At 53.9% G+C, this 20,561-nt stretch overlaps 1 protein-coding gene across 3 annotated transcripts in view; it reads left to right on the forward strand.

The window, feature by feature from the left end:
• TJP3 (tight junction protein 3) overlaps positions 1–20,539 on the forward strand; it is a 41,361-nt gene extending 20,822 nt beyond the window's left edge. For all 3 annotated transcript variants that reach the window (XM_024351918.3, XM_001135966.7, XM_001135804.6), the window contains exons 4-21: positions 861–963; positions 1,185–1,536; positions 2,747–2,850; positions 4,573–4,732; positions 5,122–5,230; positions 6,360–6,433; positions 6,663–6,729; positions 6,959–7,115; positions 9,460–9,568; positions 9,802–10,039; positions 11,456–11,667; positions 13,685–13,780; positions 15,738–15,808; positions 16,207–16,417; positions 16,499–16,599; positions 17,523–17,810; positions 19,858–19,904; positions 20,308–20,539. In XM_024351918.3, the coding sequence (XP_024207686.2) occupies positions 861–963; positions 1,185–1,536; positions 2,747–2,850; positions 4,573–4,732; positions 5,122–5,230; positions 6,360–6,433; positions 6,663–6,729; positions 6,959–7,115; positions 9,460–9,568; positions 9,802–10,039; positions 11,456–11,667; positions 13,685–13,780; positions 15,738–15,808; positions 16,207–16,417; positions 16,499–16,599; positions 17,523–17,810; positions 19,858–19,904; positions 20,308–20,410 (2,602 nt within the window). In that variant the 3' untranslated portion in view covers positions 20,411–20,539. The remainder of the gene's footprint in view (positions 1–860; positions 964–1,184; positions 1,537–2,746; positions 2,851–4,572; positions 4,733–5,121; positions 5,231–6,359; positions 6,434–6,662; positions 6,730–6,958; positions 7,116–9,459; positions 9,569–9,801; positions 10,040–11,455; positions 11,668–13,684; positions 13,781–15,737; positions 15,809–16,206; positions 16,418–16,498; positions 16,600–17,522; positions 17,811–19,857; positions 19,905–20,307) is intronic.
• Positions 20,540–20,561: the final 22 nt, after the last annotated feature.

Here is a 20,561-nt window from a genome sequence, read left to right on the forward strand (position 1 = left end):
CTTCCCTAAGGTACTTCCTGGTCCTTCACAGGAATTCTTGGGGTCAGAGTGGCCCCAGAGCCCTTTTGGAACATAAAGTCCTGGAAACCATCGAGTATTTGAGGGTTTGATGCTTCTTGGAATTATGTTGTTAAAATGGTTCTGGGCCCCAAGTGGCTGACAGGTGATATGGCTCAGCCCAGCCCAGAATTAGGGACCACCAGGTTCAGAGAGAAAGAGCTAGAAAGAAAATATGAAATACAGACAGGAAGAGAGGGAAAGAAAAGCAGAAAGTGGGGATTTGTGGTGTGGGGAGCTAGGAGTGAGAAGATGCCAGGTGTAGCTGTAGCTTCAAGGCCGGGTGCAGTGGCTCACACCTGCAATCCCAGCACTTTGGGAGGCCGAGGTGGGTGGATTACCTGAGGTCAGGAGTTCAAAACCAGCCTGGCCAACATGGTGAAACCCCATCTCTACTAAAAAATACAAAAATTAGATGGGTGTGGTGGCGGGCACCTGTAGTCCCAGCTACTAGGGAGGCTGAGGCAGAAGGATCGTTTGAAACGAGGAGGTGGAAGTTGCAGTGAGTTGAGATCATGCTACTGCAATCCAGCCTGGGCAACAGAGTGAGACTCTGTCTCAAAAAAAAAAAAAATGTAGCTTCCACTCTATGATTATAGTAGGTTCTACAATTGGCTCCATTTTACAGGTGAGAAAACGGAGGCCCAGAAGGATAAACGTCTTTGTGAACCTAGGGACGCCAATGAATTAGAACCAGGCCTTGTAGACCTGGAGGTTCCAGGGGCACCCCCTCCCCAGGGAGGGCTTGTTACGAGGGTCTCCCCTGCAAAGCCTCCTCCGTAAGACCCGCCCTCCTCTCTCAGGACAGGCGACCACATCGTCATGGTGAACGGGGTTTCCATGGAGAATGCCACCTCCGCGTTTGCCATTCAGATACTCAAGACCTGCACCAAGATGGCCAACATCGTGAGTAGGCAGCCCCTGGCACGGCCGGCATCTCTGACCCCAGCCTGGGTCGTGCCGCTGCGGGGGTTGTAAGCTGAGAGCAAGGAGTCATCTTCTCATCTTACAGTTTGGACATTGAGGCCCAGAGAGAGACTGGTGTCCCCCAGGGCCACCCGGGGGCTGAGCAGAGCCTCCCCCAGCCCTTGCCTGTAGCTGACCCTTCCTGTCCCCTCCTCTAACAGACAGTGAAACGTCCCCGGAGGATCCACCTGCCCACCACCAAAGCCAGCCCCTCCAGCCCAGGGCGCCAGGACTCGGATGAAGACGATGGGCCCCAGCGGGTGGAGGAGGTGGACCAGGGCCGGGGCTATGACGGCGACTCATCCAGTGGCTCCGGCCGCTCCTGGGATGAGCGCTCCCGCCGGCCGAGGCCTGGTCGCCGGGGCCGGGCCGGCAGCCATGGGCGTAGGAGCCCGGGTGGTGGCTCTGAGGCCAACGGGCTGGCCCTGGTGTCTGGCTTTAAGCGGCTGCCACGGCAGGACGTGCAGATGAAGCCTGTGAAGTCAGTGCTGGTGAAGAGGAGAGACAGCGAAGGTCAGAAGAGCGGGGAGGTCGGACATGATCAGTACTGGACACAGGGCACCGTGGTCGGGTGGGCGACGGTTTCAAGTGATTCTCCTGCCTCCCTGGTGGCTGGGACTCCAGGCGCCCGCCACCATGCCTGGCTAATTTTGGTAGAGATGGGGCTTCACCATGTTGGCAAGGGTGGTTTCGAATTCTTGACCTCAGGTGATTCACCCACCTCGGCCTCCCATAGTGCTTGCAGGGATTGTGGGTGTGAGCCACCGTGCCCAGCCTGGAAGCTACAACTACACCTGGCATCTTCTTGCTCCTCGCTCCCCCCACCACAAATCCCCACTTTCTGCTTTTCTGTCCCTTTCTGCCTGTCTGTATTTCATATATTCTCTCTAGCTCTTTCTCTCTGAACCTGGTGGTCCCTAATTCTGGGCTAGGTTGAGCCATATCACCTGTCAGCCACTTGGGGCCCAGAACCATTTTATCAACATGTCCCCGCCCTGATCCCTGGGACCTCTGTTTAGGCCACCTCACTTAGCAAGAGGGACTCAGCAGATGGGATGGAGTGAAGGACCCTGAGCTCAGAGGTGATCCTGGATGATCTGGGGGGCCCAGTGTCACCACAGGGTCCTTATAAGAGGAGGCCTGGCTGAGTGTGGTGGCTGATGCCTGTAATCCCAGCACTTTGGGAGGCCAAGGCAGGCAGATCACTTGAGGCCAGTAGTTCTAGACCAGCCTGACCACTATGATGAAACCCCATCTCTACTAGAAATACAAAAATTAGCCAGGCGTGGTGGTGTGCACCTGTAATCCCAGCTACCTGGGAGGCTGAGGCACGAGAATTGCTTAAACCCGGGAGGTGGAGGTTGCAGTGAGCTGAGATTTTGCCACTGCACTCCAGCCCCGGCGATAGGAGCGAGACTCCTTCTCGAAAAAAATTAAAAAATAAAAAATAAAAATTGAAACAATGATGATATGAGCAATAGAATGCCCTTAGCCTGTGCTTGGCAACATCACGAGTAGCACGGTGACCTGGTGTCCCCGACCCGTGGAGATGTCATTGACACAATCAGATCTCAGGTCCTACAGGTGACATCACTGTTCTCCTTATGATGCCATCAAGGTGTTAGGATGGGAGGGCCCGCACCTGGACTCCTTACAGCAGGAGAATGCTCCCAGGCACCCGTCTCCAGAGTCCTGCCTCAGTTTCCCTCCTCCCCCCTTACAGAGTTTGGCGTCAAGCTGGGCAGTCAGATCTTCATCAAGCACATTACAGATTCAGGCCTGGCTGCCCGGCACCGTGGGCTGCAGGAAGGAGATCTCATTCTACAGGTGAGGCCGGGCTTCTTGTCCTGAGAGCAGGGAGACAAGGCAGGGTTGGGGCGGGGAGTCCCACGGAGTCATACAGCAAGGACAGCAGAACTGGGCCCCAAACCATTTACCTTCAGTGTTGTTGCTTGTATCTCAAAGGTTGCAGATGGCCAGGCATAAAACCCCCTTTTTCCCCAGCTACTGCTAATCCACGGCCAAATGTCGGTTTCTAGTATCCCCATGGGGTTGTCTGTTTCTAATACCCTCTAGCTTTGATGTGCATCAGAGAATCATGTGGGCAGCTGACTCCTGGACCTACCCTAGGTGACTGGATGCTAATGACCCAGGCACCAGGTTTAGGGGAGCTGCCCTGCCCTAAAGGATGGTATCTTTCTAGATTCTTCCCCTGAAAGTCTGTTTCTAGTGACTCCTAGTGTTTGATTTCCAAATTGCTTTCAGCTGATTATTTCCGGTGTCTTCAAAAAGTTATCTGTTTCTTTCTTTTTTTTTTTTGAGACAGAGTCTCGCTCTGTCGCCCAGGCTGGAGCGCAGTGGCGCAATCTCGGCTCACTGCAACCTCCGCCTCCCAGGTTCAGGTGATTCTCCTGCCTTAGCCTCCCGAGTAGCTGGGATTACAGGTGCCCGCCACCACGCCCAGCTAATGTTTGTATTTTTAGTAAAGACGGGTTTCTCCATGTTGGCCAGGCTGGTCTCGAACTCCTGACCTCAGGTGATCCCCCCCCCCCACCTCGGCCTCCCAAGTGCTGGGATTACAGGCGTGCGCCACCACACCTTGCTAATTTTTTGTATTTTTAGTAGAGACGGGGTTTCTCCATCTTGGTCAGGCTGGTCTCGAACTCCCGACCTCAGGTGATCCATCCGCCTCAGCCTCCCAAAGTGCTGGGATTACAGGCATGAGCCACCACACCCGGCCGACATTAAGTTCTTTCTAGGAATTGTGTGTTTCTAATCTACCTCTAGATGACGGTTTTCTTTTCTCTTTTCTTTTCTTTTCTCTTCTCTTTTTTCTTTTCTTTCTTTTTGATATGGAGTGTCGCTCTGTCACCCAGGCTGGAGTGCAGTGGCGGGATCTTGGCTCACTGCAACCTCCACCTCCCGGGTTCAAGTGATTCTCCTGTCTCAGTCTCCTGAGTAGCTGGGACCACAGGCGCCCACCACCACGCCCTGCTAATTTTTGTATTTTTAGTAGAGACAGGGTTTCACCATGTTGGACAGGCTGGTCTTGAACTCCTGACCTCAAGTGATCTGTCTGCCTCTGCCTCCCAAAGTGCTGGCATTACAGGCGTGAGCCACCGCGCCCCACCCTAGATATCTGTTTCTAGTTATCTCCCAGAAGATTGTGTGTTTCTAGTATCTTTTAAGTATCTGATACTCCCTCTTCTCCAGTTAGAGTTGTTTATAATGTCACCCTCACATCTGTTCCTAGTATCCCCTGAGACATTTCCACTTTTGGTAAGAAAGGAGAGTCAACCTGTTTCTCATTTTCCCCAGTGTCTCCCACCCCTCTTAGAACATTTTCTGTTTCTAGAATTCGGTGCTCAGTTCTTGGTGTGGTCTCCACTCACAGCAGGAATCCAATTCTAATACTTTCCTTAGGGAGTGTCTGTTTTTAGCAACCCCTGGGGGAATTGTCTGTTTCAAGTTCCCCCACACCAGGCTGTTTCTACTGTCTCCCATCTCTCATTAACTCACTTCCGCTCTTTCATTCCTGGTCCCTTTCAGATCAACGGGGTGTCTAGCCAGAACCTGTCACTGAACGACACCCGGCGACTGATTGAGAAGTCAGAAGGGAAGCTAAGCCTGCTGGTGCTGAGAGATCGTGGGCAGTTCCTGGTGAACATTCCGCCTGCTGTCAGTGACAGCGACAGCTCGCCATTGGAGGGTGAGGACCTAGAGGGTAGGACCTGGGAGGGGGTTGAATGGATGGCAGGGAAGGTGGGAAGCCCCAGGCAGGGCCAAGGAATCAATGAGCCTGGTCCCTAGAGGCTCAGAGAGTGACAGGAACTTGCCGAAGGCCACACAGCAAGTCAAGAGTACAGGGGGGCGATCTCGGCTCACTGGGTTCGAGCGACTCTTGTGCCTTGGCCTGCTGAGTAGCTGGGATTATAGGCGTGAGCCACCGTGCCCAGCTCCAGAGCTGAATCTTCTAACTGAGCTTCTGACTTTGGTCTAGGGCCCTTTGTTTAGAGGGGTGTTGATATACCCCTCTGTAAAATGGGTCCAGTCCAGAAGGCGTGACCATGGCTGATGAGATGTCCTCTCCCCCTGCAGACATCTCGGACCTCGCCTCGGAGCTATCGCAGGCACCACCATCCCACATCCCACCACCACCCCGGCATGCTCAGCAGAGCCCCGAGGCCAGCCAGACCGACTCTCCCGTGTAAGTATCACCCATCGGCCAGAATGGTGATAGGGAGGGAGAGGGAGGTGGGAGGGAGAGGGGAACGCGGGCGTAGTTTTCCAACTGGGGGTAACCTTCAGGACGCAGTCCTGTATTTCTAGCATGTGCCTCAAAATACCTCCAGCCTCTACCCATTACCCAGTTCCAAAGCCGTGTCCGCATTTGTAGGTGTTGGTTACAGCAGCATCCCACTTCTTAGTATCAAACTCTGCTTTAGGCCGGGCGCGGTGGCTCACTCCTATAATCTCAGCACTTTGGGAGGCCGAGGAGGGTGGATCATCTGAGGTCAGGAGTTCGAGAACAGCCTGGCCAACATGGTGAAACCCTGTCTCTACTAAGATACCAAAATTAGCCCGGCGTGGTGCTGGGTGCCTGTAATCTCAGCTACTTGGGAGGCTGAGGCAGGAGAATCACTTGAATCCAGGAAATGGAGGTTGCAGTGAGCCGAGATCGTGTCATTACACTGCAGCCTAGGCAACCAGAGCAAAACTCTGTCTTAAAAAAAAAAATTTCTTTTTCCTCTATTTATTTATTTGTTTTGAGACTGAGTCATGTGAGACTGGCTAATTTTCATATTTTTGGTAGAGATGGGGTCTGTATTGCCCAGCTATGTTGCCCAGGCTGGTCTTGAACTCCTGGGCTCAAGCATTTGGCCTGCCTCAGCCTCCCAAAGTGCTGGTATTACAGGCGTGAGCCACCACGCCCAGCCCAGATAAATTAAAATTATTTTTATTTTGTTTATTTATTTATTTATTTTTTTGGAGACAAGGTCTCACTCTGTCGCCCAGGCTGGAGTGCAGTGGCATGATCTTGGCTCACTGCAACCTCCGCCTCCCGGTTCAAGCAATTCTCCTGCCTTAGCCTCCTGAGTAGCTGGGATTACAGGCACCCACCATCATGCCCGGCTAATTTTTGTATTTTTGTAGAGACGGGGTTTAACCTCGTTGGCCAGGCTGGTCTTGAAATCCTGACCTCAGGTGATCCGCCCACCTCGGCCTCCCAAAATGCTAGGATTACAGGCATGAACCACCGTGCCTGGCCTAAAATTCTTTTTAAAATGGCCCCTTGAAATCCATCCCTGCCTCACTCCCAATCTGTTCCCTACCAGGGAGAGCCCCCGGCTTCGGCGGGAAAGTTCAGTAGATTCCAGAACCATCTCGGAACCAGATGAGCAACGGTCAGGTGGGTGGTGACTCTGAGCACCCCTGTCCCTGACATTTCTGATCCCCGACAGCAAGGCTGTGCCAGGCAGAGCTGGGGGAGGTTGGCCTGAGCCTAAGTGGTGAGACATGGTTTCCTGAGAAGGACTCGAGGTGGGTGACAGTCCTTCCAGGATGAGGACATAAAGCAAAGGTTTGGAGGCTGGACTGAGCCAGTGTGCTTGGGAAAGACACTGGCTTTTCCCTTTCAGAGTTGCCCAGGGAAAGCAGCTATGACATCTACAGAGTGCCCAGCAGTCAGAGCATGGAGGATCGTGGGTATGTATCCCAGAAGAAAGCAAACCCGCTCAAAACTCCCACATCCCAGGCTGCCTCCCTCATCAGCGCAATCCTGCCTGCCTGTATCCATTGTGTTGACTGGGACCATTAAGTGGGGGTTTTGGGGAAACTGAAGCCTGGAGGGGGTGGGGGCTTTCCCAAGGACAATGCTGAGCCCTCCCTCTGTCTGCCCACTCTGCTCTGACCCCATCTCTGCCTCCCCTTGCAGGTACAGCCCCGACACGCGGGTGGTCCGCTTCCTCAAGGGCAAGAGCATCGGGCTGCGGCTGGCAGGGGGCAATGACGTGGGCATCTTCGTGTCCGGGGTGCAGGCGGGCAGCCCGGCCGACGGGCAGGGCATCCAGGAGGGAGATCAGATTCTGCAGGTGCTCCGGGGGCGGCTGGCCAGCCCCACTGATCATGGGCGTGCAGTGTGCTAGGTCCTGCCCTTGTCTGTTACAATCCTCCCCTTGGGTCCACCTGGGGACTGTCGAGACCCCAGATGGGTATTGGAACATTTCAGTGTCTCCTTGGCTGTGTCATGATTTTGCTGATGTCACGACCTTATCTTCCAGGTCATGACCTCATCGTCCAGTTACAACCTCCTTTTCTGTGCCTTGACCTTATCTGGGTTCATTTTTTGTTGTTGTTGTTTTTGAGATGGAGTTTTGCTCTTGTTGCCCAGGCTGGAGTGCAATGGTGCGATCTTGGCTCACCGCAACCTCTGCCTCCCAGGTTCAAGCAATTCTTCTGCCTCACCTCCTGAGTAGCTGGGATTACAGTTGTCCACCACCACGCCCGGCTAATTTTTATATTTCTAGTAGAGATGAGGGTTTCGCCATGTTGGCCAGGCTGGTCTCAAACTCCTGACCTCAGGTGATCCACCTGCCTCGGCTTCCCAAGTAGCTGAGATTACAGGCATGAGCCACTGCGCCTGGCTAACTTTTTTTTTTTTTTTTTTTGAGATAGAGTCTTGCTCTGTCACCCAGGCTGGAGTGCGGGGGTGTGATCTTGGCTCACTGCAACCTCCGCCTCCCGGGTTCAAGGGATCATCCTGACTCAGCCTCCCAAGTAGCTGGGATCACAGGTGGCCGCCACCATGCCCAGCTAATTTTTGTGTTTTTAGTAGAGACAGGGTTTCACCATGTTGGCCAGGCTGGTCTTGAACTCCTGGCCTCAAGTGATCCACCCGCCTCAGCCTCCCAAAGTGCTGAGATTATAGGCGTGAGACACTGTGCTCAAGATTGGGAACAACAATCTTGTTGTTCATGTCATATGACCTTGTTCATGTGACATTCTTGTTATCAATGTCACAATCTCCTTGTTATCAATGTCAGGACTTTGTCTGGGTCACAGCCTCATTGCCTATGTCATGACCTTGTCTGGGTCGCAATCCTCTTGTTCCTGACATTGGCTGTGTTGACCGTGTCATGACCGTCTTGTATGTCCTAATCGTGTGGTCAGGTCACAGATCATTCTCTCATGATCTCCATGTCCACTTATAGTCATTTTCTGTGCCACCATCCCCTGTGTCTGTGTTGTGACCTTGCCTGTGTCCTGCCTTCATGACAGTGTCATAACTACCTCCAGGATCCACAGCCCCTCATCATCCCCCCATCTCTGTCCTTGCCTCATCTCATCCCCAGGCTGTCTCCCCCGTCCCTTGCGCGAGTTCACTCACCAAGTCTCACCCCCACTTTGCTCTCATGACCTTGCTTGTGTCTTGACCTTGCAGTGTGAGTTGTGATTCATGATGGAGTCACAGCTCCCCACTTTCCATGTCATAAGCCCACTGGCTGGGTGACAACTTGATGCCAAATTGCCTGAGGGTCATGGTATTTTTTACTGTATTTCTACTCATTTTGCTTGTGGGATTCTAACCTTGACATCCACGTCATGACCCCGAGAGTAGGTGTCCGTGCCCACAAGCTGTGCAAGTATATTGCTGTCCCTGTTATGACCCTGAGAGCGGGTGGCTGTGTCTGTATATTGCTGTCCATGTCATGACCCTGAGAGCAGGTGGCTGTGTCTGTATATTGCTGTCCATGTCATGACCCTGAGAGCAGGGCTGTGTCTGTATATTGCTGTCCATGTCGTGACCCTGAGAGCAGGTGGCTGTATATTGCTGTCCATGTCATGACCCGGAGAGCAGGTGGCTGTATATTGCTGTCCATGTCATGACCCTGAGAGCAGGTGGCTGTGTCTGTATATTGCTGTCCATGTCATGACCCGGAGAGCAGATGGCTGTGTCCATTGGCTGTGTCCATATATTGTTGTCCCTGTCATGACCCTGGTGGTAGGCATCTGTGACCCACTGTGTGTCCATATATCGTTGTCCCTGTCACGACCCTGTGACTACTGTGACTACGTCTGAGTTCTTTTGAGCATTTCACACAGTTTCCAACGAGCTCTATGCCATGACCTCTGTTCCCATGTTTTGATATTGACAACCCACCATGATTTGGTTATCTGAGGACAAGTGCAGTGCCTGTGCCCCTGTTTCTGTGTCAAAACTCTTGTATCCTTACAATGCCACCAGCTGTCTGTGTCACACATCACACAGCCATAGGGTGATACCCCAGTCGGAAAGCCCTCGGGGAACTGCCGGGTCCCTTGGCAGCAGCTCTGGAAGCAGCTGGGGCTGAGTTTTGCCCAGAGGAAGGTCCAGGATCTCATGCACGCCCAAGAGGTACCAGAGCTTTGTCTATAGCTGCACTTGCTTTCTGGCAGGTGAATGACGTGCCATTCCAGAACCTGACACGGGAGGAGGCAGTGCAGTTCCTGCTGGGGCTGCCACCAGGCGAGGAGATGGAGCTGGTGACGCAGCGGAAGCAGGACAGTGAGTGCGCGTGGATGTGGGTGTGCCTGTGTTTTGCGGGGGGAGGACCTGGCTGTGTGGCCTGGTGGTGAGTGCAGGGATGTGGTTGAATCTGCATCTCTGCACCCTCCATCCCTCTCCCTGGCCCCTACAGGGAGAGTGCCCCAAATCTCCAGCCAGGCCCACTCTCGGGTGGGGAGGGCTCAGATCAGGCAGCAGCCCAGGCAGCTCATGTGGCCTCCTGCTCTCCCCAGTTTTCTGGAAAATGGTGCAGTCCCGCGTGGGTGACTCCTTCTACATCCGCACTCACTTTGAGCTGGAGCCCAGTCCGCCGTCTGGCCTGGGCTTCACCCGTGGCGACGTCTTCCACGTGCTGGACACGCTGCACCCCGGCCCTGGGCAGAGCCACGCACGAGGAGGCCACTGGCTGGCGGTGCGCATGGGTCGTGACCTGCGGGAGCAAGAGCGGGGCATCATTCCCAACCACAGCAGGTGGGGACTGTGTGCTCCTGCAGTGGGGCACTTCTGCTTCAGCCTCAGTCTCCCCGTTAGAAATGGGCTCGATTGGGCTGGACGCGGTGGCTCAGGCCTGTAATCCCGGCACTTTGGGAGGCTGAGGTGGGCAGATCATGAGGTCAAGAGATCGAGACCATCCTGGGCAACATGGTGAAACCTCGTCTCTACTAAAAATACAAAAATTAGCTGGGCGTGGTGGCACATGCCTATAATCCCAGCTTCTTGGGAGGCTGAGGCAGGAGAATCGCTTGAACCTGGGAGGCAGAGGTTACAGTGAGCCGAGATCACGCCACTGCACTCCAGCCTGGCAACAGAGTGAGACTCTGTCTCAATAAATAAATAAATAAATAGGCATGATATCACTGCTTAGCAGTGTTGGTGGTTCAATCTGAGGAGGTCCACAAAAGGCTCTGGGCGGGCCCCAGTTGGTGCTGGTATGAGCTTCCTGTTGTTGCTGTCACAGATGCCCAGAAACTTAGTGGCTTTAAACAACACACACATCCTCTTACAGTTCTGGAGGGCAAAAGTACTAAAGTCAAGGTATGGGCAGGCCTGGGCCCTCCCAGAGGCTCCAGGAGAAAACCAATTTTCCACCTTTCCCAGAGTCTAGAGGGGCCGCATCCCTCAGCTCGGGGCCCCTTCCTCCCCCTTCATAGCCACAGCACAGCCTCTTCTAGTCCCTCTCTGACTCTCACCCTCCCGTCTCTTCTTGTGAGGACCCTGTGAGGACATCGGGTCCCCTGGGTCACCCAGGATCATCATCCACCTCAATAGCATCAGTTTAATCCCATCTGCAGGCCAGGCACGGTGGCTCACGCCTGTAATCCCAGCACTTTGGGAGGCTGAGGCGGGCAGATCACGAGGTCAAGAGATTGAGACTATCCTGGCCAACATGGTGAAACCCCGTCCCTACTAAAAATACAAAAATTAGCTGGGCGTGGTGGTGCACGCCTGTAATCCCAGCTACTTGGGAGGCTGAGGCATGAGAATCGCTTGAACCTGGGAGGCGGAGGTTGCAGTGAGCAGAGATTGCACCGCTGCACTCCAACCTGGCGACGGAGCGAGACTCTATCTCAAAAAAATAAATAAATAATAAAGATTAGCTGGGCGTGGTGGCGGGCACCTGTAATCCCAGCTATTTGGGAAAGTGAGGCAGGAGAATCGCTTGAACCCAGGAGGCAGAGGTTGTAATGAGTCCAGCCTGAGTGACAGAGCAAGACTTTGTCTCAAAAAACCCAAAATAATAATAATAGTAATAATAATCCCATCTGCAGAGTCCCTTTTGCCATACAAAGTGGCCTGTCCACAGGCTCCGAGGGGTAGGACGAGGACGTCTTTGGGGCCACCATGCTGCTGACCCCAGTGCTCAGTACTGTCCCCTCTTCTCCCCAGGGCGGAGCAGCTGGCCAGCCTGGAAGCTGCCCAGAGGGCCGTGGGAGTCGGGCCCGGCTCCTCCGCGGGCTCCAACGCTCGGGCCGAGTTCTGGCGGCTGCGAGGTCTTCGTCGAGGTGCCAAGAAGACCACTCAGCGGAGCCGCGAGGACCTCTCAGCTCTGACCCGACAGGGCCGCTACCCGCCCTATGAACGGGTGGTGTTGCGAGAAGGTGGGGCCCAGAGCTGGAGGGGCCCTGGGGAGGCCTCACACATGGCTCCTGCTGCACCTGTTCACTAACATTCAGCCTCTAGAAGGCACAGTCTTGGCCCGGCGTGGTGGCTCACGCCTATAATCCCAACGCTTTGGGAGGCTGAGGTAGGAGGATCACTAAGGCCAGGAGTTCCAGATCAACCTGGGCGGTAAAGCAAGACTACATCTCTACCTCAAATTTATGTATTTATTTATTTTTGTTTTTATTTTTTTTTTTAGACAGAGTCTCGCTCTGTCTTAGGCTGGAGTGCAATAGCGTGATCTGAGCTCACTGCAACCCCTGCCTCCCTGATTCAAGCGATTCTCTTGCCTCAGCCTGCCAAGTAACCGGGATTACAGGCGCCCATCACCCCGCCCCCAGCTAATTTTTGTATTTTTAGTAAAGACGTGGTTTCACCATGTTGGCCAGGCTGGTCTTGAACTCCTGACCTCACGATCCACCCGCTTCAGCCTCCCAAAATGCTGAGATTACAGGCGTGAGCCACCACGCCCAGCCTCTACATCAAATTTAAAAAGATAGCTGGGCATGGTGGTGCATACCTATAGTCCCAGCTACTTGGGAAGCTGAGGCAGGAAGATCGCTTGAGCTCGGGAGGTCGAGGTTGCAGTGAGCTATGATCGCACCACTGCACTCCAGCCTGGGCCACAGATTGACACTGTCTTCAAAAGAAAAAAAAAAAAGCATGTTTCTAAGCACTCTCCTTCTATCAAAAATACTTTTGGGACTGGGTGCGGTGGTCACGCCTGTAATCTCAATAGTTTGGGAGGCTGAGGCAGGTGGATCATCTGAGGTCAGGAGCTCGAGACCAGCCTGGCCAACGTGGTGAAACCCCGTCTCTACTGAAAATACAAAAATTAGCTGGGCGTGGCGGTGGGCGCCTGTAATCCCAGCTACTCAGGAGGCTGAGGCAGGAAAATCACTTGGACCTGGGAGGTGGAGGATGCAGTGAGCCAAGATCAAGCCACTGCACCCCCAGCCTGGGTGACACAGCAAGACTCTGTCTCAAAAAAATAAGTAAATAAGCCAGGTGCGGTGGCTCACGCCTGTAATCCCAGCACTTTGGGAGGCCGAGGCAGGCGGATCACGACGTCAGGAGTTCGAGATCAGCTTGACCAACGTGGTGAAACCCAGTTTCTACTAAAAATACAAAAATTAGCCAGGCATGGTGGTGCCTGCCTGTAATCCCAGCTACTCGGGAGGCTGAGGCAGGAGAATTGCATGAACCTGGAAGGTGAAGGTTGCAGTGAGCCAAGATTGCGCCACTGCACTCCAGCCTGGGCCACAGAGCTAGACTTCATCTCAAAAAAAAAAGTAAATAAAATAAAAGAAAGAAAGGGAGAAAGAGAAGGATTAAGTTGCAAAGACCCTGGGCTACCACTTTTCTCCCCTCAAGACGCTTCTGTGACTGTTTCTTCAGTGGTAAAATGGTGTATCTGGTAGGCCAGGTGTCAACATACTTTTCCTGCAAAGGATCACATAGTAACTATTTTAGGCTTTGTGGGCTAGTCTCTGGCAGAACTACTCAGCTCTGCTCAAAGGTAGCCATAGACAGGACATAAAGAAATGGCTGTGACTGTGTTTTGATAAAACTTTATTGATGAACACATGCGGTGGGCCAGATGTGGCCCTCAGGTTGTAGTCTGCTGACCTATGAGTTAGCTAGGTTCAACTGCTAAAAGAGACCCTACAGCCAGGAAGAAAGGGAATGAAGGCAGGAGAGGGGCTTATTCCTGCCCTTGAAGGCAGAACCCAGAAATGTACACATCAATTCTGCTAGTGTTCCATTGGCCATTATTTGGTCATAAGGCTAACCTAGCTGCAAGGGACACTGGGAGATGTAGTATTTGGCTGGGCAGCTATGGTCCTGGTTAAATAGGCTGTTTACTATAAGGAAGTGGAGGGGTTTGTACAACACACTAGCAGTCTTTAATCGCAAATGGGACCCTGATGCTTTCACTGTGTCTCTGCCCCTCAGCCAGTTTCAAGCGCCCGGTAGTGATCCTGGGACCCGTGGCCGACATTGCTATGCAGAAGTTGACTGCTGAGATGCCTGACCAGTTTGAAATCGCAGGTGAGAAGCCAGATCCTCTGGAAACCTCGTTGGTGAAATCGTTTCACAACTGTTTTTTTGTGGGGGGTCGGGGGAGAGTTAGAATAATGATGGCAAACATGAAGCAGATGGGCCACCAGTGCCCCCTCCAATACCCAAGCCAGACATCCTCAATCCATCTTGGCACCGTTTGTCTGGATAGAACCTCCAAATCCTTCTTAACACAGTTCACCAGGTAGCCATTGCCAATTGAGGCAAAGTGCCACCTGTTATTTGTTTAAGAGAAATTTATTGATCTTCTGAGACAGCAGTGAACAGGACAGGCAAGGTCCCTGGAGAAGACTCCAAATTAACAACTGTAGAAACAATGGCCGGGTGCGGTGGCTCACGCCTGTAATCCCAGCACTTTGGGAGTCAGAGGCGGGTGGATCACGAGGTCAAGAGATTGAGACCATCCTGACTAACATGGTGAAACCCCGTCTCTACTAAAAATACAAAAATTAGCTAGGTGTGGTGGCGCGTACCTGTAGTCCCAGCTACTCGGGAGGCTGAGGCAGGAGAATTGCTTGAACCCGTGAGGCAGAGGTTGCAGTGAGCCGAGATCATGCCACTGCACTCCAGCCTGACGACGGAATGAGACTCTGTCAAAACAAACAAAAAAAGAAACAATTAAGATAGACTAGGAGGCCGGGTGCAGTGGTCAGGAGTTCGAGACCAGCCTGGCCAACATGGTGAAACCACATCTCTACTAAAAACACAAAAAATTAGCTGGACATGGTGGCGCATGCCTGTAATCCCAGCTACTCAGGAAGCTGAGGCAGGAGAATTGCTTGATCCCAGGAGGCGGAGGGTGCAGTGAGCAGAGATCACGCCACTGCGCTCCAGCCTGGGTGACAGAGGGAGACCCTGTCTCGAAATAAAAAACAAAAAATAGTTAAGATTGCAAATTTTGGCTGGGTGTGGTGGCTCACATGTAAAATCTCAGCACTTTGGGAGGCCAAGGTGTGAGGATGACTTGAGCCTAGGAGTTTGAGACCAGCCTGGGCAACACAGCAAAATCACGTTTCTATAAAAGAAAAAAGAATTTTTTTAATTAAAAAAAGATGCAAATTTTACGTCTTTTTTTTTTTTGCGTCAGAGTCTTGCTCTGTTGCCCAGGCTGGAGTACAGTGGCAGGATCTCGGCTCACTGCAACCTCTGCCTCCTAGGTTCAAGTGATCCTCCTGCCTTAGCCACCCTGGTAGCTGGAATTACAGGCACGTGCCACCATGCCCGGCTAATTTTTGTATTTTTAGTGGTGACAGGTTTCGCCGTTTGGCCAGGCTGGTCTCAAACTTCTGACCTCAGGTGATCCACCTGCCTCAGCCTCCCAAAGTGCTGGGACTACAGGCATGAGCCACTGTGCCCGGCCAATTTTACGTTTTTAACCACAAAAACAAAAAGGGGGGATGAGATCATGTCTCCCTCTTTGAACCCCTCCATGCCAGGCTATGTCTCCTTCCTGAAACTTTGCACAATCCAGGAGGGCTTCCTGGAGGAAGCAGTGCTCCTCCCAGGTCCTAGAAGACAGATAGGGGCAAGAGTGGAGTTTCCTGTGGGGTCATAGCCTGAGCAGAGCCCTGGAGTTGGAACTGAGTCTGGGAGAGCCAGGGGCTGCAGCTCAGGCTCAGCATCAGGCCTCTGACCCTGCAACCCTGAGCAAGTGGCCTTTTGTCTCTGAGCCTCAGTTTCCCCACCTGCCACATAGGCCAGTACCAGCCACCCACTCCTCAGGAGGAGGAGGGGGCTGAGGTCAGGAGGGGATGTGAGTGCAGTGCCTGGCACTTGGCCAACAGGAGTTTCTGCTGCTGTTGGGATTTCTCTCCAGGGCAATGGGGAGCCATGGTGGCTTCTTGAGCAGGGGAGGGGCAGGTAGGCATTAATTTGAGGGGACGGGGGCTGCCCTCCTGAAGCTGCTGGTCCTCTCTCCCGTCCACAGAGACTGTGTCCAGGACCGACAGCCCCTCCAAGATCATCAAACTAGACACCGTGCGGGTGATTGCAGAAAAAGTAAGCCGGGTCCTGCTACGGGTCCCATTTCATGGATGGGGGAAACCGAGGCCTGGGCATCCAACTGAATGTCCTGACTGTTCTCAGCCCACACCCCACAAGTGCAGTCTTCCATAGAGCCCCTTTCGGAGGCTTTGTGAGGCAGGAGGCCCGAGACAGACAAGGGCTTCTCGGAGTCAAACAGCAGCCAGCCCTGGGCAAAGGCAGAGAGACTCAAGTTGAGGCTTTGATGCCCAAGATGCTGCGACCTGGGCTGTTACCACCCCCATCCCCAACATGCTAGCCTGTGGATGTGAGAGGCTGGGGTCCACTCTGACCTCAGACTCTTCATCTTTCCATCTTTCTCTGTTTACCCTGCTGCAATCCCCCTCACCCCAACGTCTGCCGGCCTGGCCCAGGACAAGCATGCGCTCCTGGACGTGACCCCCTCCGCCATTGAGCGCCTCAACTATGTGCAGTACTACCCCATCGTGGTCTTCTTCATCCCCGAGAGCCGGCCGGCCCTCAAGGCACTGCGCCAGTGGCTGGCGCCTGCCTCCCGCCGCAGCACCCGTCGCCTCTACGCACAAGCCCAGAAGCTGCGAAAACACAGCAGCCACCTCTTCACAGGTTGGGGGGGTGGGTGTCCCAGGGTAGGCGGGTGGGCCCCGGCCTGAGTCTCCTGCACACACTGATGTCCCCTCCCTGCAGCCACCATCCCTCTGAATGGCACAAGTGACACCTGGTACCAAGAGCTCAAGGCCATCATTCGAGAGCAGCAGACGCGGCCCATCTGGACGGCGGAAGATCAGGTACTGCCGCGGTGTGGGTGGGTCGGGGGCAGGGAGGCCCCACAGACGCTGTGCAGGCCCAGCTGGGGTTTGGGGCCTCTGTCGGGAGTTAGGGCTTGGTCAGGGATCAGGACTGTGGCCAGAGTCAAGATGGGACCTGAGACAAGGGTGTTGGACTGGAACTTGGGGGAGATGAGATTGGAGGAGCTGTTTTTTGTTGTTTGATTTGAGATGGAGTTTCATGTCACCCAGGCTGGAGTACAGTGGTGTGATCTCAGCTTGCTGCAACCTCCGCCTCCGGGGTTCAAGTGATTCTCCTGCCTCAGCCTCCCGAGTAGCTGGGACTACAGGCGAGCGCTACCAGGCCCAGCTAATTTTTGTATTTTTAGCAGAGACGAGGTTTCACCATGTTGGCCAGGCTGGGCTCAAACTCCTGACCTCAGGCGATCCACCTGCCTCAGCTTCCCAAAGTGCTGGGATTACAGGCCTGAGCCACCATGCCCAGCCTGGAGGAGCTGTTTTGAGAATGGAGTCAGTGGGGCACGGGAGCTCACGCCCATGGTCCCAGCTACTCAGGAGGCTGAGGCAGGAGAATCACTTGAACCCGGGAGGCAGAGGTTGCAGTGAGCAGAGATTGCGCCACTGCACTCCAGCCTGGCAACAGAGACTCCTTCTCATAAAAAAGAGAGAGAGAGAGAATGGAGTCTTCTCTTGGGGCTGGAGTCAAGGTTTGGGGCTCAGCTTGGATTTGGGGGCTGAGCCTCTCAGGTGAAGGGTCAATGGATACAACCCATCCTGGAGTCAACAGAGAAGCCTCCACTGAGGCTCCAGGCTCCAGGCTCCTCGCCTTGATTTGGGACCAGAGTTTGAAGGTGGGGGGATGTCGTGGGTGGCGGCTGGGGTCCTGGCCAGGGCCAGCCGCAGCATCCACACCCACCCCACAGCTGGATGGCTCCTTGGAGGACAACCTAGACCTCCCTCACCGCGGCCTGGCCGACAGCTCTGCTGACCTCAGCTGCGACAGCCGTGTTAACAGCGACTACGAGACGGACGGCGAGGGCGGCGCGTACACGGATGGCGAGGGCTACGCAGACGGCGAGGGGGGGCCCTACACGGATGTGGATGATGAGCCCGCGGCTCCAGCCCTGGCCCGGTCCTCGGAGCCCGTGCAGGCAGATGAGCCCCAGAGCCCGAGGGATCGTGGGAGAATCTCGGCTCATCAGGGGGCCCAGGTGCGTCGGACATGGGGGACAGGCCTGGGAAGGGTCTCCGGAGGGGATGCCAGCACAGAGCAGACACACACTGGGAGCCTGTTTTCTACCAGGACGTCAACAAACACGGCTTACCTGGTCAGACTGGTTTCTGGGACTCAGACCTGGGGTAGCTGAGACCCACGTGGCACTGAGCAACTTGCAGCATTTTTTTTTTTTTTTTTTGAGACGCAGTCTCGCTCTGTCGCCTAGGCTGGAGTGCAATGGCGTAATCTTGGCTCACTGCAACCTCCACCTCCCAGGTTCAAGCGATTCTCCTGCCTCAGCCTCCTGAGTAGTTGGGATTACAGGCACCTGCCACCATGCCGGGCTAATTTTTGTATTTTTAGTAGAGACGGGGTTTCACCATTGGTCAGGCTGGTCTTGAACTCCTGACCTTGTAATCCACCCGCCTTGGCCTCCCAAAGTGCTAGGATTACAGGCATGAGCCACTGCACCCAGGCTTTTTTTTTTTTTGAGATGGAGTTTCGCTTTTGTTGCCCAGGCTGGAGTGCGATGGCGTGATCTCGGCTCACCACAACCTCCGCCTCCCAGGTTCAAGCAATTCTCCTGTCTCAGCCTCCTGAGTAGCTAGGATTACAGGCGTGCACCACCATGCCTGGCTGATTTTGTATTTTTAGTACAGACAGGGTTTCTCCATGTTGGTCAGGCTGGTCTGGAACTCCCGCCTCGGCCTCCCAAAGTGCTGGGATTACAGGTGTGAGCCACTGCACCCAGCCTATTTTTTTTTTTTTTTTTTTTTTTTTTTTGAGTTAGAGTCTCGCTCTGTCACCCAGGCTGGAGTGCGGTGGCACGATCTGGGCTCACTGCAACCTCGGCCTCCTGTGTTCAAGCGTTTCTCCTCCCTCAGACTCCCAGGTAGCTGGGATTACAGGCGAGCACCACCATGCCCAGCTAATTATTATTTTTTTTAAGGTATTCTTAGTAGAGACAGGGTTTCACCACGCTGGCCAGGCTGGTCTCCGATTCCTGACCTCAGGTGATCCACGTCGGCCTCTCAGAGTGTTGGGATTAGAGGCGTGAGCCACCGCACCTGGCCTCCAGCCAACATTTTAACCTCTCTGTGCACCTGTTTCCTCATCTAGGACACAGGGTGGATGGCATCAGACTTGGTGGCACAGGGCGGTGGTGAGCACTCAATGTGCTTAGCCCAAGTTTTGGCACATAGTAGTTGCGTGTCTTTTTGAACTTGACCTATCTAATTTATATATTTTATTTTTTAAATTTTAGAGATAGGGTCTTGCCCTGCTGCCCAGGCTGGAGTGCAGTGGTACAATCATAGTTCATTGCGGCCTCCAACTCCTGAGCTAAAGGGAGCCTCTCATCTCAGCCTCCGGAGTAGCTGGGACCACAGGCGCGCACCACCACCCACACCCAGCTAAATTTTTTTCATTTTTTGCAGAGATGTGGTCTTGCTATGTTGCCCAGGCTGGTCTCTAACTCCTGGGCTCAAGTGATCCTCCTGCCTTGGCATCTCAAAGTGCTGGGAGTACAGGCGTGAACCACGGCGCCCAGCTGTAGTTGGGTGTTTAACAGTAACAAATGTGTATGTAGCTCTTAGTGTATATGTCTCAGCATCTTCTTCCACACCCTCTCTAGGTCAATGTAAAATCTATGAATCAATGACATCTCTGATTAGAATGATTTTCCTGGGGTTGTGCAGTACCCAACCTGCTCAACTGTCCATGGCAGGCTGCATACGGAGCAGCCACTATACTAAGTCCTTTACGTACATGAACTCATGGCTGTGGCCCTGTGAGGACTTGCACAGATGAGAAACCCGATTCCCCTTTTGCCGACAGGCTAGGAGGTCTCAGCTAAGGCCTTCCCCTATCCCAGCCTCAGTTTTCTCATTTAGATTTGGGGATGACCTGCAGACTTGTCACGGGGTTAGCAAGTGGGCAGCATGGCCCGGGCCAAGGTGGGGGATGGGATGGAGGTGGTTATTGACCTCGACTCACCATGCTCTGGGGGGAGTTTTGAAGCTCCTCTCTCCCTCTCCTCCAAGGTGGACAGCCGCCACCCCCAGGGACAGTGGCGACAGGACAGCATGCGGTAAGAACCCCATATTCCAGATTGGGGGCCCTCAACCCTTCCCTTGGGACTCAGACTCTGCGGTTAACGAAAAGATCTAGATCCAAGCTATGCCTTCATGGTGCCCCTAGCCTAGTGGGGAAGACAGAGCCTGCCAGAGCCTCTCTAAGCCCCATATAATCAGGGCCAAGGGAGTAGGAATCCACTTCCTGGGAGGCCTAGGAAGGCTTCTTGAAGGGCAGGATATTGCAGCTGGGGCTTTGAGGGATGCATAGGAGTTTGTTAACAAGGCCCTACCCATGAATGCCCAGATGTGCTTATCTCTGCCCACACCCACTGTGCCTAGCACAGTCAGCCTCAGTTTATGGTGAGAAAGCTCACACCCTCCCCACCCACAGCATCTATTCTATTTCCTGATCCCCAGAACCTATGAACGGGAAGCCCTGAAGAAAAAGTTTACACGAGTCCACGATGCAGAGTCCTCCGATGAAGACGGCTATGACTGGGGTCCGGCCACTGACCTGTGACCTCTCGCAGGCTGCCAGCTGGTCCGTCCTCCTTCTCCCTCCCTGGGGCTGGGACTCAGTTTCCCACACAGAACTCACAACCTTACCTCCCTCCGCCTGGTCTTTAATAAACAGAGTATTTTCACAGCACCGGCTTCTAGTGGCTTCCAGG

Source organism: Pan troglodytes, chromosome 20 (assembly GCF_028858775.2).
Source record: "Pan troglodytes isolate AG18354 chromosome 20, NHGRI_mPanTro3-v2.0_pri, whole genome shotgun sequence".
Taxonomy (NCBI): Eukaryota; Metazoa; Chordata; class Mammalia; order Primates; family Hominidae; genus Pan; species Pan troglodytes.